At 47.3% G+C, this 17,951-nt stretch overlaps 1 protein-coding gene and 1 long non-coding RNA gene across 2 annotated transcripts in view; both read left to right on the top strand.

Annotated features, from left to right (window-relative positions):
- The window catches only part of ANKS4B (ankyrin repeat and sterile alpha motif domain containing 4B), a 72,130-nt gene extending 66,184 nt beyond the window's left edge, over positions 1-5,946 (top strand). Inside the window, exon 2 of the mRNA XM_078665067.1 lies at positions 4,603-5,946. Coding sequence (XP_078521193.1) covers positions 4,603-5,692 — 1,090 coding nt within the window. The 3' untranslated portion in view covers positions 5,693-5,946. The remainder of the gene's footprint in view (positions 1-4,602) is intronic.
- Positions 5,947-8,991: 3,045 nt separating this feature from the next.
- LOC144785110 (uncharacterized) lies at positions 8,992-17,001 on the top strand. The gene is made up of 2 exons (XR_013601762.1): positions 8,992-11,701; positions 15,175-17,001. It is a non-coding gene; the product is annotated as an uncharacterized LOC144785110 (long non-coding RNA).
- Positions 17,002-17,951: the final 950 nt, after the last annotated feature.

Genomic DNA, 17,951 nt, shown 5'->3' with positions numbered 1-17,951 from the left:
AGTGGGTTAACGTATTTACTACTAAGATCTGTGTAAAACCTGTAGGTCACAGTTTCTGCCCTCAGGAGAAAAATCATTAGATTAATGCACCTGTTGCGTAGTTGTGTACGGAACATTTCTTCATTTAATGTATTTATTTAAAAAAAGTTTTATATAGTGCGAACCTGACCCCTGGGGGTGTCAGAGTGCTTTTCAACGGAGCGAGACAGAGGAGGCATGTAGATCAAACAACAAGATAAAAAAAGTATAACATCCATATCACAGGTTCAAATACTAACAAGGTAAATAAATATTTTATTACACACATTGCATAGACCTATGTACACTGCAGAGGCCTATCATTGTACAATTTAGAAGTGTATCAACTGTGCAAGCTCTATCTATCCTGTGCTTAAAAAGAGAAAGCGTTTAAAATACATTTGAAACATTTAGCTTCAAAATGCAGTTTCCATCCAGACCCACCACACATTCTTCAAACACTGTGCAGCCCTGTGGCAATCTGTCGGTCTGCCATATGGGACACTTTGCTCTACATGTGCCAAGAGGCGAACTTTAATGACAAGTGATATGCGTGTGTACGTCATCACACTATGTAAATTAGCCTTGTTTCTTTTTAGCAGCTTTGTCCCAGGGGAGGGCAGTGCAACCACAGGCCGGATAGTGATCTGTCTAGCGCCCCAGGGTAGGATTTCTGAGCCCTTCCTTCCGAATACTAGCAATTTGTGGATTTTCCCTCCTATCCATATATTCTCCATCAAAGGAATGTGGAGTGTTTTTAAAAAAAACATAAAAACTATTTGTTCTGTCTTGGGAAAATCCCAACCACACTACTAACCCTGGGTGCTGAAACCTACATTGCCAAGACAACAGAACCTCACAGAATGCCAGATTCACAAAGGTTATTATTGCATATCTAACCCGTACTTTGGTTTTCAAATAATGTAATTTGTCATGGCAAAATCCCTTTCCCATACCCGTCGACTTGCTTTATTTGGTGAGCGTCACTCTCTGTCCTCTGATATTTATCCTCCTAAACAGCAACATGCCTCTACGAGCTGGCGATAAGGCCACCCTCTTCTCAAATATGCATCACCCTCCAAAACATGTTTTTCCTCCATTAGCTTTCATACAGTCCCTCCTCTAAACCCCTGGGCCCAGATTTATTAAGGTTTTGCGTTGTCATTGTGCCACGCCAGGGGACGCAGGGTGGCGCAAAACCTAGAATGAGATTTACCAATTTACGCACGGTCACATTGCATGGCTTGGTAAATCTGAAGTAATGCAAAGCTGGTTTCTGCCTTGCATGACTCTGTGTGGTGGGGGCTTTATATGGGTGGAACTTGGGTGTTCTCACGCATCCACCCATGCATTCCCATGTTTACCAACACTGGGACTCCGGGGAATGTGTCAGAATTGTACCCCTTCCCAGCAGAGGCACAACAAGGAGAAATATATTTATTTCTCCTTGTTGTTTCCTCCTTGTAGATTTGAGAGCCTGTAAAGTCTGTCATTGATGAGTGCGCCAGTGCAGCAGGCTCCAGCATGGTTGTAGGTGATGTGGCGTATTTCAAGCGGGTTTTACTACTGTACGCTTTAAGTGTGTACAGTAAGTATCATGTCGTCAGAGGCTGCTTGCCTGTCCGTCCTCCTCAGTGCTTTATCGTAGCCTGCGGAATGCCTAACAAGATTGTGGGATTGGAAACCGCGTCACAAGAGCGCTTTGGCAGTGATCCAGCAGGAGCGTCTCTAGGCTCATGGCGGCCCTGGGCAGGGAGCATAGGTAGGGGGCCCCGGAAGAGGTGGTCCCAGGGTGTTTGGAAGCGGAAAAGAGCCGGAGGCTGCCAAATCCCTGCCTGGGGCCGCCCGCAAATATGTATCCATCCTCAGAGGATTATTATATTATGGCTATATATTGGCGTGGTGGCCCCTGCGGTTTGGTGGCCCTGTGCAGGTGCACAGCTTGCACGTGCCTAAGGCCGCCCCTGGATCCAGAAAGCTTTCTGCACTCCTCCCCCACACCCCTTTTCTTGTCATTTGAAGTATCCAATTTTTAGCTTTCAGATGAGCAAGTACCCCCGCATAAATGCATCTGGCAGACGTCAGCCTCGCACTACCCACATCTGAGTCAGTGATTGGGAGCAGGCGATCTGAATGACTCTGTAAGGCTGCGTCTCTCCCACATTAAGTGACCTTAATGGAAGCAGCACAGTTACTACACTTCACGGAGGAAACAAAGAAACGAGTGAATGAGGTTGGCTAATGCTGCGAAATACTAGGACGGCGACGAAGATGGCTAGCACGCTAAACTTCACAAGTGATGCCCAGGGATGCTGGGCTGGTTTCCAAAGATGCCTTATTTGTCGGAGCACGTTTCCTTTGTACTCCCATTCCCAGGCTGTTTTCATGCCTTTGTCTTTGTGCCCTGTCATGTGCAGGGGGAAGGTGCGTACTCGTTAATAATTCACAGACCTCTGTGAGCAGCACAAAATGACCAGGAGCTGGATTGTGTATCTTGGACGGCCACTTTTCTATTTCTCGTCAAATAAGCTCTTCCTGGCAACTATGCAGTACAAGTTGTCCTTCTTTATTCTTAAAAAATGGGTAGATTATTTCTCTTTTCCTGTTTAATGTTAGACAAAGGCGTATCTGTAACTTGGTGTTCCAATGCAACCATTTTCGAACAAATCACGAATTCTAATTGAATTCTGTTTCTGAAGAATTTAATATTTACGTGGTTGGTTTTTAATGATTTGACTTATTTTATTTGTAGCAAATTGTAATCTAGCAGTGCTCATACTGACTGTGTTTTGGCGTTTTCTGTGACATGAGAGCGAAACAGACTTCGATTCAGGAATCTGATTTTGTGGTTAATTTTTTATTTGACCCTATACTTGGGTAATTTCACAGTTACTTTACTTTAGTGAACACTTAATAGCATTGCTTAATTTGTGCTGGTGGTCCCTTCATCGGACTTTGATCCAGCCAAGAAATTGAAAAACACAAAAACGGGAAAGGAGTAAGAGAAAGACGAAAAAAAGTGACAAAGGCCGAAATAAGAGATAAAATTAACCTGCGAGATAGAGGCATGGAATGTCTGGTGTGTTAAAGAGGGTTGAAGTGGAATGGAGACTATGAAGGCTTGATATTCCAAATCACGACCTTCGATAGCACAAGCCGTGGGTTTCTGGTCAAAACTTTGCGCGCTGTCAGTTTTTCTTTTGCAAATTAAGCACTATGGATTTCTTTTAATGTTGAAGTTTTGGTTATCTTATAAATGGCATTGACTCATTGTACACTTTGCTAGTACTTTTTTTATGTTATTCGTTAGTGGCTTATTTTTCAAAACTTCTCCCCAAAATACCACCAATTTTATTTTTGGCTAAAAATGGTATTGGTAAGTTCTGTATATTTTCATCCGTAAGAAGCTATTTTGGCAGTGCCTGCAGACCCCTTCCACCTCCCACCACAGCCTGCCCAAGTGCCATCGGCGGTGCCTGCAGACCCCTCCCTCCCACCACAGCCTGCCCAAGCGCCATCAGCAGTGCCTGCAGGCCCCTCCCTCCTTCCACCACAGCCTGCCCAAGCGTCAATATTTACAAAAGATTGGCGGTGCCTGCAGCCGCCTCCCACCACAGCCTGCCCAAGCGCTATCGGCAGTGCCTGCATATCCCTCCCGTCTCCCACCACAGCCTGACCAAGCGCCATCGGCAATGCCTACAGACGCCTCCCGCCTCCCACCACAGCCTGCCCCAGTGCCATCGGCAGTGCCTGCAGACCCCTCCGCCTCCCACCACAGCATGCCCAAGCGCAGCATGAGTTACATTACACAAGGCTAGATTATTTTTTTAGGCACAGGTGAGTAAGTGATTTGCCCAAAATCACAGGATGTGTAGGCGACGCCAGGACTCGGACTCTAGTTCCAAAGTCGGCAGTTCTGGCCATAACAGCACACGCTCTAAAGTACCAAGCATTTGCAATGCAATAGGTCTCGCATTATTACATTTTGAGCTATTGGTGTCGCATTATTATTAGCAATGCCAATAGCTCAAACTTTCATAATGCGAGACCTATTGCATTGCAAATGCTTGTTCTTATAATCCTGCGTAGTGGAGGTACAAAGAAATAATTTTATAGCTGACCACGTCATACTTTTAATCACCAAGTTACCACATTTTCAGGTAAAAAAAAATTACTTACCACATATCAAAAATTAGGAAAGCACTAGGTTTTCATAAAAGTTGCATTGTTGATAATGTTATCACTGGTGTTCGCACTACATGTGACTATTCTGTGAGATGCAAAGCCTTGCGCTGTGGTGCAGAGGAGGGTCTGTGCTGTCAAACGTGTGTTGTGAGCTGGTGGTATCCCCTCCAGTAACAAATTCCTACATGTAGACACCAACACTGTGGTTAGACATGTAAGATGTGTGCCACAGGTTAAGCACGTTACATGTGGTGTATCAGGCGTTATAGCACTTGACCCTTGCTTTCAACTGGTTTCCTTTGGTATTAGGAACTGGGGCAAAGTTTGATCATGCTAGTTTAATCAATCTTCTTCTGCAGTAACGCCTAAGTATTAAATATTGTGTTCTTGTTTTTGCAGTGGTAATCCTGATAAATGTGACATATGGGGAAACACGTCACTGCACCATGCGGCTGCCAATGGACACATTCACTGCGTGTCCTTCTTAGTGAATTTTGGGGCCAACATTTTTGCGCTGGACAATGACCTTCGTACTCCGCTTGATGCGGCTGTCAGCAGAGACCGAAATGAATGTGTTATCATCCTAGACAGAGCGGCCACCAACCAAAATACAATGAACCCCAAGAAAGTTGCCAGACTCAAAGAGCAGGCCAAAAAAGATGCCAAAAGGCAAATCAAAGAGTGTGAAAAAGTTCAAGCGAGGCATCAAAGTGAGATGACCAAAAACTATAACAAGGACAAGTTTGGATCTCTTTCGTCATGGAAGGGAACAGTCACTTCCCAACATCCTGCTGCTTCTGTTTCGTCAGGTTCCCTAAGCTTGACGGAGACTTTGAGGACAAAGCTGAAAAGGAAAGAAAAAAACACAGTAGACAGAAATACAGCAAGTAATGTTATCTTCATGACTGAGAACAGCAGTTCAGGCCGGACAAGAGCATTAGATGTATTCATTGAAAAGCAAGAGGATGAGATTTCGGAAGACTTTAATGAGAAAACCAGCCTCGGGGAAGGGAAGGGTCAGGATGAGCAGCAGTCAGTTTTTAATCGTCCAGGACTTGGAAATATTGTTTTCAGGCGGAACCTTGCAGTAGGGCTCAATGCGGGTCTAGAAGAATCATCATACAATAGAGAAGACATGGGGTTCAAGATCTCTAGTGAATTATTCCAGCCTGAAGATGATGGAACGGCAAGTGAACTTGATGCTGACAATGACATTGAGTTACCTTGGAATGAGGAAGATGTTGGCTGGGATGACAATGAGGTTGAGACCGCCCCTCTTTTGGTGTTTCTGGCATCTCAGAATCTGCATGATCTGGTTCCCATTCTAATGAGAGAGAAAATTGACTTAGATGCCCTTATGCTTTGTACTGATGTAGACCTGCAAAGCATAAATATTCAGCTGGGTCCAAGGAAGAAGATCCTTAGCGCAGTCGAAAAGAGAAAGCTGGCTTTAGAGAGGCCTGGAAAGATTGTAGATACCAGGCTTTAAATAGCGCACCCTCAAGGATTCCTTTCATGTAATAACCACTCAGCTAAAAGTGTTCCACAGTAACAACATTGGCTCTCTGAGTAATGATGTCAACAATAGTACATTTCTAATTATCAGAGACACATGTCCATGACTAGATCTGCAACTTTATTTATATTCCATAAAAGGTATTTCACTAGAAAATTTAAATATGGGTGGAAAAATCGCACATATGTATGCCTAGCCAGAGCAATAAATGTGTCCCAATAATGTTATTTTGAGTAACAATATTTTAAAGGCAAATGCACATCTTTATTACAACAGTGCCAAATTCCATGTTATTACGACAGCGCAATGAAACCAACATTTGGGGGGGGAAACAGTTTACTATGTCAAAGATTGCCTGCTCCAGGGACTTTCCACAGGAAATCGACTGCTAATTATCAAGAAGCCTCTTCTATATGATTTTACCTCACTGAACACATTGCACGGCACCTTTCACCTTAGTTTTGAATAAAAATGTTTTAAAACAAAAACGTATGGAAAAAATGCAAAGGCTTTTACTGTATATGCAGAGCATAATATGCCATTTATTACCATTTTGTGGGAGGGGCATCATGACCTATTCGAGGCTTTAAATTTCGTTAGTTATGACCCTCCCCCAAACTCAACAGTGGTAATCAATACATATTTAGCACTGCACACACACACACATATATATATATATATATATATATATTACCTACTGGCAGTCGCCAGTAGGTAGTTATAGTTAGGATTGTTTTCCATAGGAAATCCGCAACATTCTATTGGGAATAACTTTGGCGCCGGTTGAGGGATCTGCCTGTAATTTTCCCTAAAATGGTCTCGCTGCGCTCCGCTCCTTCCCTGAAAGTTTCGGGGGGATTCGTGAAGTGAGGGCTGAGAAAAAAGGGGGGCCCCATGTTAATTTCCATAGGACGGTCTGACAATCTACAGCCTGAACCGCTGAACGGAATTACGCCAAACTTGGCAAAATTGTAGGGACTGGTACGCAGATGTGTCTTTGCTATGTTTGGTGAAAATTGCTCCAGTGGTTTTTAAGAAAATTAACTTCAAAAACATATATATCTATAGCAGCTCACCCTAAGCTTACTCCTAAGCTTACCCGTCCGCGTACGTACGCGTACCGTACGCGTACCCCTACGTGCACGAGCTGCATGCTGATTGGCTGCCACTGTCTGTCAACACTCTAAAACAGAAATTGTGGGCAGCCATCTTGTGCCTCGGTAGAGTGAGGTACAGGAAAGCAGAAAAACAAATGTGTAGAACTCAAAAAGGGGGCAGGGTAGAAGCACCCTGACCCCCTAGGCCTGCTCAGGGGGTCCCACAAGGACCCCCAAGGCAAAAAAAAAAAGTTTTTTAAAAAGTCGCGGGGTGCGCGTACGTACGCGTACGGTACGCGTAGCCCGCGACGTCATCAGTGATGTCATTTGAGATGTCATCAGTGATGTCATCAGTGATGTCACTGACCATGTCATGAATGATGTAATATGTGACATCATCAGCAGTGGATTGCGGGCGCGCGAGTTATAGTGAGTCCAACTAACTATAACGTGGGAATTTCAATGGTTTTGTATGAGTAAAATGTTCAGCTAACTATAACTGGTGTGAAACCTATGTTTTTTTCAGTGAATATATATATATATATGTGTGTGTGTGTGTGTGTATATATATATATATATTGTAGGCGCCATGAGACTTCCTGGAAGTGATTTGTGCGCCATATAAATATCCATGTTTTGACTTGACTATATGTGTGTGTGTATGTATGTATATATATATATATATATATATATATATATATATATATATATATATATACACACAGACACATACACATATATATATCCAACAATTTGGTTGCGCAGAAACCCGAGCCGCTTGCAATGGCGGGCCCTGGCAGGGTCGCAAGCCCTTAATAATCCAACAAAGCGTCGTCTCTAACACTCCAAAAGGACAACATACATTGGCCACAGTTTCTTTAGCGTGATTTCTCCCAGCAAAGTCACCCTACGTGTTTCGGAGCGTCCGCTCCTTGTTCACGAGTAGTGTGAATGCAAAACAATAAAGTATTTAAACAGATCATGTGACATTCGACTTCATAAAAAGTGAAAACAAATTTCTCGGAATAGTGGAAATCCTACAATAAATGCCGCTCTGCCTCATTATTTACAACAATATACATACATTCAATGTATTAGGTTCTTTGGATTTAACAAATTAAATGTTGCAAGTGTGATAGTGGTTCCGGGGAACACTCCCTTTCTTTCAACTTCTCACTCCATGTGTGGACTACATTTCCCATGTTTCTCGGGCACAGAGCATCAATTCAAGATAACTTTATTTAGAGTCCCGAACACCATTATTTAATTCTTTTGGACACCCGAAACGATGTTCGTAAGTATTGAATAGTTTCATCAGTAGACGTCATGAAAATTGGTTAACAGTCATCACCGCTGCCACCGGTGTGCCTTAAATTAAAAATGTAAGTAAACCAAAGCAAAGTACTGCCCCAGTGGGCTAATTCATGCCGAAATGTAAAAATGGTTAGCCGTCATCACCGCTGCCACCGGTGTGCATTAGATTAAAGGTACAAGTAAAACCAGGTAAAGTACTGCCCCACTGGGCTAATTCATAACTACATGACATTAGCTAAACCCAATGAAAAAATATAGGACTCTCCATGAAAAGGTTCTTGATCTTTACTGCCCATAAATATATTATAAAATAGTCAACACTATCCTGGACACAAATACATGGTCTATAGTTTATCAGAACTGCCACAACAACAACAGTTCTCACCCCAGTGGGTTACTTTCTGCAACTTAATTGCATATGTATTTTATCCAAGTGGAATTCCAAAGCTCCCACCACTCTATCATAGTTGGTACCCTGACTAAAGAGTCTCAATTTGCTGTTGGAAAGTATTCGACACAATTCTTGCAGATATTATGCTCAATTTTGCCTTCCATTTGCTTTAGATACATATCTAAAAAATTAAAAATAAACAAAAATGAATACCATATATTGCATATTTTACTTAATTTACATAGACAGATATAATTCATTGAACAAGAGAAAGTGAGAATAAAAATATATGTTTTAAAAAATTAATTTGATCAATTCCGGCTTATCACCAAGAAAAACTCTTTATAAACAGGGAACATCTCAACCTAAATGTACGGCTAGTGCCTCATCACTGTTCTGTCCTGTTGGCTGCATTGTATGGTATTTTATAATCATCCTAGATTCAAGGCGTCTCAATTCTTTTGTTCCAAGTTTGCTTTTATTTTGATGCAAATCCCCGGACAGGGGCACCTAAACACAGCGATATGCCTACAACCTCTTTTCAAGGCCGGCTGCGTACGAAATAGCAATTAGATCATATATCCTGCCTACAGAGACAAGTTAACACAGCACCTTGCCTACAACCCCAGCAGGGCCGCCCGCGTTGCTTGGAATCAGCTGTTAGACCTACTCAGTGCGGATGGAGCCCAAGCACCGGGACAATGAGAACAGGTGAATGTGTAACAAGGCCATTACTCATGTACGACCCAACGGGGGCCAACAAACATGTATGAGATCTAAAGATAGAGATAGGAAAGAGAGGAGTAGAGAAAGAGGGATAGGAAGCAAGAGGCAGGGAGGGCGTCGTGTAAGCAGGGCGTGTGTGCTGCTCAATGGGGGAGGAGGGGGGGCAGCCGCCAGTTAGGGATAGCCTCGGGAGCTCCCGCGTCCTGTATGATGTCTAAGGGAGCAGTCTGTTGGGGTCTGCGGGGATGACAGCATCGTCAAAAAGGTGTAGAGTCCGGAGTCTAGTGGGCATGTATCTTGCGTGTTCTATTGAGCAGAGGTAACGCACCAAGGGCTTCCAAATTGTCCCAAAGCGAGTATCGCACATTTGCATTCGCGCTGTGAGAAGCTCCATAGCTAAAACGTGCCAAAGCCGCACAAACCAGGAGGCTATGGGGGGTGCTTCGGTCTTTTTCCAGTACAAGGTTATAAGCTGCTTGGCCGCTCCCAGCATTTGGAGCATCAGAACCCAGTCACTGCGGGTAAGTGCCTTGAGGTCGAGGGGCCGAATGCCAAGTAGGATTGTGCTTATGGCTTCAGGCAAGGGGAACCCCAACGCCCCCCTAATGTGGCTGAAGGACCTCCTTCCAAAAAACAGTTAAGAGCGGGCACGACCACCATATGTGTACAAAATCCCCTGTTGCAGTCCGACATCTCCAGCACAGTGAGGAAACATTGGGGAACATCTTATGCAGCCCCAGAGGAGTGTAGTACCACTGAGTTAAAAGCTTGTAGGCATTTTCCATCTGCGGGATACCCTGATAAACCTTGGGGATATCTCTCCACACTCTGTCCCATTGCGAAGGCTCGATATCTGTGGCTACCGTTAGCTGCCATTGGCGCTGGTATGGGTGGGTAAGTACAAGTGGCGGATGTTGCAAGATCTGGTAAATCTGGGTGACCAATCTTTTTAAACCCCCAAGGGAGCGCGCCAGCTTTTCGAAGGGGTTGAAGGTTCGCGTGGCTGCTTGATGCATCTCCCCGTTGGAGACCCAGTGTCGCAATTGAGCATATTGCAACCGTGCCGTCGGCTGTAAGTGAAACTCCTCCCGGCATTGGTCAAACGATTTGAACGTGCCCCCCTCAAACAGATCGCAGATCACCCTGCATTCTCCTTGCGTCCATTGCTCAAACGCCCGCGATTGATGAGCCGGCGGGAAATGCAGATTCGATGCTATGGGAGTATGTGGGGATGGGAACATAGTGAGCCCTTTGGACACGGCAATGGCGTCCCAGACGTCCAGCACCGTTTTCGTGGGTACCGCCATGTACGCACTCTTAGAGCGGGCTGTCCGATGGAGCCACGGCAGATCCCAGATGGTGCATCCTGTTACCGCCCTGTCCTTATGCAGCCATCCTTTTTCACTCTCTCGCACCCCCCACTCTATCACAAAACGGAGATGTGCAGCCCAATAATAATGCACTAGATTGGGACAGGCAAGACCTCCCCTATCTCGTGGAGCCATAAGGATCTTTTGCGAGAAGCGTGATCGCTTACCACCCCACACAAAAGACGTGAGTTCGTGTTGCAGACTCCGTATGCAGTGGAGCGGGATTGGGGTGGGGAGGCACTGAAACACGTACAGAACTTTGGGGAGGATCGACATTTTAACAGCGTTGAGCCTGCCTAGCCAGGACAACATCAGTGGCTTCCACCGCCGTAGATCTTCCAAGACCTCCTTTCGGCAGTCCCGCCAGTTCACAGACGACCAGGCGTCCAGGGAGGAGGTCAAAGTGAGGCCCAAGTATCGAATATGACGCTCAGCCCACTGATAGGGCATGGCCCTCTTCAAAGAGGGCATCTCCTCCACCAGGATGGTAAGATTGAGAGCCCATGACTTATCATGGTTGTTCTTGAGACCAGAGGCACTCTCATAAAGGCAAAGCACCCTACGGACGGCCGGTAGAGATTCCCGCGGGCGCGTAAGAGTAAGAATTAAATCGTCCGCGAACAACGCCACCTTGTTATCCTGGCCACCATGGGTTATTCCGTGGATGTCCGGCTCGCGCCGTATCATCTCCGCGAGGGGTTCCACTGCGAGGGCGAACAATAGGGGCGAGAGGGGGCACCCCTGCCTAGTGCCCCTGTGTATCGCCAGCGGAGGTGTCAAGCCGCCATTAACCCGGAATCTGGCCTGGGGTCCTATGTATGGGGCCATAACCCTTGCAGTCATCTTCGGGCCCAACCCAAATTTGTGAAGCACCGCCCTAAGGAAGGTCCAGTCCACCCGGTCAAACACCTTCTCCGCGTCCAGGGATAGAAGGCAAGCTGGGATTTTCCAGTGGTGCACCTTCCCCACGAGGTGCGCAAGCTTACGTACATTGTCCGCCCCCTGTCGGTTTCGAATAAATCCGGCCTGGTCAGGGTCCACAAGCCCCGGCATATGCGAATCTAAACGTTTGGCAAGGAGTTTAGTATATATTTAGGCTTTCCTGTTTTCAGTTTCTATTTTTGGAAAATTCGGGTGGTGTTTTCCAGTGATTTCAATACCTTACAAAAACAGTGCTTTTCAGTGGTTACCCATTTTTGCGCCATAAAAAACAGCAGAAACAGTGTTTTACCGGTGTTTATGGAACGCTTTGCTTTTATTATTACTTGCTTTCTTCACTGATGCATGGTATGTAGACAGTGTACGTACAGTGTATATGAGGTTCAAATATATTTTTACAAGTCAAACTTATTGTAGTACACTATGCAATACTTCTTCAGTCAATCTTTGGAAAACAGATGATTCACAATAACGAAAGACAAGAGCAAACTGAATTGAAAAATGTGATCATACAATTTCTGCCACAACAAAGAGTCCAGAAGCTGCTTGTTTTCCCATCAATAATAGTGATGAGGTGCATTTTACCTAACAAATGCAGGTCTAACAAAACCAGCACAGTAGTCCTACATGTATTAGCAGCCTGCTGCATTTGAAATAGCATGGGGATTGGGGTTGACACTAGAGCAGAAATGTTTAGAGTTAAAATATTTTATAAAATATCAAATATAATTTGGAATGTCTAACACTTTGGCGCTTCATTAAGGCAACTTCTGCATAACCAGAGTAAGGTTTAACAGTTGCTTTTTGCTGCATATTTTATTTTTTTGGGGATGTGTGCAACCTTTGATTTATTGCGGGAGGAGAACTATCTACGTTATCGCGGACCCTGGCCTAACTGCTGGTCTCCTTGTACGTGTACCCCCAATGAACGGTGCCGCCAATAGGCCAAATTAGCCTCTTATGCAGCCCAACATTACACCCCCACCCTCCCTGTGTAGCACTGGCACCACCCAGACAATCTTCCTTGCTCCTTGTCTGTCAACAGAGGGGGCACAATTAGCCATATGTAATCTTTTCGCTGCTGCCATGCCAGACACTCAAATTATTGCACGCTCCGCCACCTGTGTGCCCACCAGCGTACCACCGACTGTTCCTTCCATCTCCAGCATCATCCCCCTGTGTCCTTACTGCCTCGTGCCAGGAGACCCCCCCTTTCATGAAGGTGACCACCCGCTCCCCCACCACCTGCGCAAACTACCTCCAGCCTCCCTTGCATTTCTCCCTGTAGTGCGCCCCTTCATCCCTCCCCAGACAAGTCCCCTTGCGCGCCACCGTAGGCACTGTGGTTATTGGCAACGAGTTGTAACTTATATAATTAGTCTCAGAAGGATGAAAGCTGGGGAATAAAGACTGGGCCCGAAACCGCTATCCAAGGAAACCAGCGGCTCCTTGAATCCACCCTGCATCCGAGTTGGAGCCAGCCCAGCAGTCGATTCGAGGGCGGAGAACAGACAACCTTGCCCTATGGTCCCACCTGCCCATCATTGTGCCTGCTATGAAGCGCCGATCCCCCCCACCAACACCCTCCCTCCTCATCTGATGGCACTGTATCTTCGTTCTCCTCCCTCCCATCGTCTTACCCTGTTCTGCCACGGCCTTCCGACCTAAAAACAAGTTTTTTTTTTTAATGAAGGTGGCCTTTGGCGAATAATTGAGAAATCTGCTCCTGTCAGGAGTTAAAAATGTAATTAATTCTCTGGAACAAAAATAAATGCACCTTCAAAAGTATTATTTACCTTTCGGAGTGTGAAACCGATGGGTGATATTTGATATTTGTGTAAAGTGAATTCCCAGAAAATCTGGAGTGAAAAAGAAAAAGGCTATGGGTCCATGCTCACCTTTACCTTACTTAGCAGGTATGCAAGCACAGCTGTGGCCAGCGTGAGAGGCTTGCGCCGCTCCTTCGAGATATATTCTGAATGGGCATGTCAGCACGACATGCCCTTTTTATTTAAAAACAGGAGCCTATCTTCTCTACTCAGTGATAGCATTTTTTGGAAATCTGAGAAAAAACACCCAAGCACTGAATCTGCCCTACAAATCAGTTTTAACGCACAGTGAAGAGCAGCGTGGGAAGTTTGCACTTCAGTGCTTTCAACATGGCAATTTCATGACCTCCCCATGCCCGGCAAGTAGATAACACTGCCAGAGGGCTACATCCAGAGGGCACAGGCAATTCTTAAATCAGGTGCTCAGGCGCCTCTCTATTGGGCTCTCACCCTCATGGCGATTTTTTTTTTATCTCTGCAGCAGTGCCACTGCTCAAAGCATTTAATGTACTTCAACGAGACTCGTTCTAGATCTTTCAGTGTCTCATCAATTTATCATGGAAGCATTTTCAATATTATATAAACAAAGCCGTGGTTGTTGCTTATTTATCTTTTGCTACTAACAACCATTTGACTAAGCCAATAGCCCTGGCTCATTGTAGGTGTAATGGATCCGAACTGGCCAGACTCCATTCTTCTTACCTTACAAAAACCTCCCCCGTGGCAACCTGGTTCCCTGCATTAACTTAGTAATTAGACCCCTATCTGCCCTGTCTTAACCCGGTGAAACGAGCCACCCCCACTTACACGCTTTGTCTCCCTCCAACCCGCCTCTGATATTGAAGTGTTTTGCTGCCCCTGTTGCGTCACCCCATTACAAATACATCCTTTGCAGTACTGTGGGATTTATATCATCCCCCCAGGCTCACAGGATGTTGAGCTACATCGAGTTTCAAACTTAACTCACCTGCTCCTGAGTCAGCAGGTCCGAGCCCCGGCCCCCCTCGCCTCCCTCATTTACTACTATTGCCTTGCGTAACAACCTTGTGCTCCTGTGCCCAATTACGATGTGCACAACTCCTAAAATGGGCCTCCTGCATTCCCTCTCGCTGCTCTCATTCGCACCCGCTCTGTCAGCCCATCAATCCGATTCCGAAATTGTAACTCGACTCCACACTGAAGCTCTCCCCCCACCAGTCAGTGCTTGACCCCCAGGCAAAAGACCTCGTTTGTGATCGCCTGAGGACATTAACCTATCTGCCCAGGATCACTATGTTGAGCCGCTCTGCGCATAGAGCCGCATCGCTTTTCCCCTTGGTCTCCGCTATTGCCTGCTGTTGTACAGCGGGCCCCATTGATCTGCACTGAGCCTCCAGCATCCCGAGAAATATTCTCCCTCACGAGCGTTACACCTACCCCAAACGTTTCTCGCCCCCCTGCCGTATTAAGTACCCATCCCACACCTATGAATGGCACTTGAATCCCCGCTGTGCCCTTCCCACTTCTCTGCCCATTTATAACCCCCATCAAGCCAGCCCCAGACAACAGTTCCGCCCTACCATTATCACACGTTGTTACCCCCTCTCCTGCACATAACTCCACTGCTGCTGCCATGTGAACTTCAATCGGGGGTCCATTGTACTGCTTTGGCGCCACCAAGTGGCCAAAATGTGCAACAAATGGTGCAACAAATAAGAAAATCAGTGACACTCGGTTTAAACCAGGTCAGCTGATTTTCAGCCGGTATGGTATTTTCGAGTACATTCGGTTTAAACCGAATTCCGGACAGCCTATATATATTTTAAGATCCGTGTTTAGCAAGGCTATAGGGCGGTAAGAAGCGCACATCGTGGGGTCTTTCCCGGGTTTCGGTATCAATGCTATTTCCGCCATGCCCATGTCAGGGGACGGCCCCTTGCCATCCGTAAAAGAGTTGAACAGCCTTAGGAGATAGGGTCGAAGCTGAGTCTGGAATGTGCGATAGAAGGATAGGGGTAGGCCATCCGGGCCTGGTGTTTTCCCTAAAGGGAGATCTTTAATTGCCGCCGCTACCTCCTCTACAGTAATGGGGCCTTCCAATTCCGCCGCGCTCGCCGAGGGTAGTGTTGCCCCCTCATAGTCAGCCAGGACCGCCGCGATCGCATCCGCCGAGGCCGGCTCCCTCCCATACAAGGCGGCGTAGTAGTCCACAAATGCAGCCTGCTTAGCCTTCTCTGAAACCGCTCTCGCCCCATCCGGCAGCTGAACACTAGCTATATGGGCCTTAGCTGCACGCCCCCGCAACCTCCCCCCCAGCAATCGTCCTACCTTGTCGCCTCCCTCAAAGTACCTTTGCTTCAATGCCAACAAAGCGCATTCCGCTTTATTAGTGCGTAAGAGCCGCAGCTGCCTCCTAAGATTGGCTAGAGTCCTCCTAGATTCCAATGACGAACGTGCCCGATCCTGCACTTCGGCCTTCTTGATGTCCCCTGCCAGATCAGCTTCCAATTTGCAGGCTGCACGCTTCCGAGCGATTGCCAGAGAGGTGATGTGTCCCCGGACCGTGGCTTTGAAGGCGTCCCATATCACCGGGAAGGACATCTCCGGGGTGTCATTAGAAGCAAAATAGGAGTCTATGGCCTCTCGGATGCTGTCCACATCCTCAGCATCCCGAAGGATGCTCGGCGGTAAAAAACAACGAGCCTCACGAGTGGAGCGCGCAGCCGGGTCCTGGAGGAGCATTTCAACATGAGCATGGTCCGACAGTGATATGTCCGAGATGGAAGCTCCCAACGTATCTCGCAGCAGCTCCAGCGATATAAAGAGGAAATCTATGCGGGAATAGGACCTGTGGGCATGCAAGTAGAATGAGTAATCTCGCAGGTCCGGGCAGTGGTAACGCCACACATCCATTAACCCTAAATCTGCTTGCGCAGCGCAGAGGACATCGCCCCAGTATCGTTGAAAACAGCATCGCTACGATCCATGGCCGGGTCCCAGACTAAATTGAAGTCCCCTCCCAAGATCATGTTCGGGTCACCACATGAGATCTGATCCCGCAGAAGTGTCTGGAGATATCGGTCTTGCAACTGATTGGGTGCGTATACGTTACATAGGGTAAGTCGGCGCCGCCCCATGTGTACTGTAACTTTGAGAAAGCGCCCATCCCCACTCTTATAGGGCCTTGTGTCTCCCCGCCTGAAACCAGCTCTGCACAATATGGCTACCCCCGCAGTTTTAGTGTCCGCAGCTGCCCAGAACTGAATAGGGTACTTGGGGTGCGCCATGCGGTGTGTGTCTCCCTGCATTAAGTGAGTTTCCTGAAGGAATGTGATGTCAGGACGTTGTTGGAGGAGATAACGCCAAACCTGCTTGCGCTTATTAGGGGAGTTCAAGCCTTGACGTTGAGTGTCAAGACCTTCAGGGTCTGAGGGATGGTTGCAGGCATAGCGTATAGCAGTCAGGGTCCGCCCATGCTCCCCACTCCCACCAATGCGAGGAGAAATGCACAGAAGCAACCCCTCTCCACCCATCCCACCCAGAGGACAGCAGCCGCCCCATCCCCACCCCGCCACACACTGAATCGGGAGGAAGGAATAGAAGAAAGATCGGAAGGGAAACAGACAGGAAGGAAAAATAGGAAGAGAGAAGAGGGGAGAGAGAGTCAATAAGCGGCCAAACAGGCCTCATAACTTCCAAGGTCAAAAAAGGCCAACAGGGCCACATTGGACTGCCCCAGTCGCCGGGCATCCTCTACCCAAGGGTTTGGACGCACTCAGGAATGTCACTCCCTATGGAGCAGTATTGGGGGAACCCTCAAGAAATACAGGAGACAGCAGCCCCAGTGCCCCCGCCGCCCAAGTAGGAGTCGGGATGCTATGCAAGTTCACAAGCAGGGTAACGTAGCATTGTCCGGTACATGGCCACCCGGAGTGGTTCATGCAGGGTGGCCAATTTAGTTCACCTCGCTTCTCTGAAGGCCCCGCACAAGCGACGAGAGCGGGGAGTCCTCGTCTGCCATGCACAATACTGCGACTACAGGCACAGGAAGGGTCGGCGAGCCGCAGGGGGCACAGAGCAGACGCCCAACAAGGGCGTCAGAATTGCATCCCGCAGCAGTGGTACGTGCCATATGTCAAGATGGTTCAAGAACGAACAGCTCATCCAGTGGGCAGTATCTCCTCCGAGTGGGACGTAAGCACCAATGATCATCGTCCGAGGCGGGAGGCAAAGGTGACGGTAGCCGCAACAGGTCGCGAAGACAGCACCCCTCAGTGGGCGCTAAGTCACGGGGTCGACGGATGTGACCCCATCCCTTCGCGATCACCCTCAAGAGAACAGATATGCGCTATGATGTCTTGCTTAGCCTGCGAGGAGGATCTTCTGGCCCCCGTAGGGGAACGGCGTCGGTGCGGAATCGTGGTCCAGTCTGGTCGAGCCGGGATCCATTCTTGGTGTCTCGGTCGGGAAGGGCTTCCTGCCGGCGACTCCGGCATCCTAAGCAGCTGCGCTGCCTCCCTGTAGGACCGGGTGACCCTATGCTTGCCCTTCCAGTGGAAGATGAGGGCGAAGGGATGGCCCCACTGG

This window comes from Lissotriton helveticus, chromosome 10 (assembly GCF_964261635.1).
Source record: "Lissotriton helveticus chromosome 10, aLisHel1.1, whole genome shotgun sequence".
NCBI lineage: Eukaryota > Metazoa > Chordata > Amphibia > Caudata > Salamandridae > Lissotriton > Lissotriton helveticus.
Note: the sequence above shows the minus strand (reverse complement) of the source record. Positions and strands in the feature narration are given on the sequence as shown.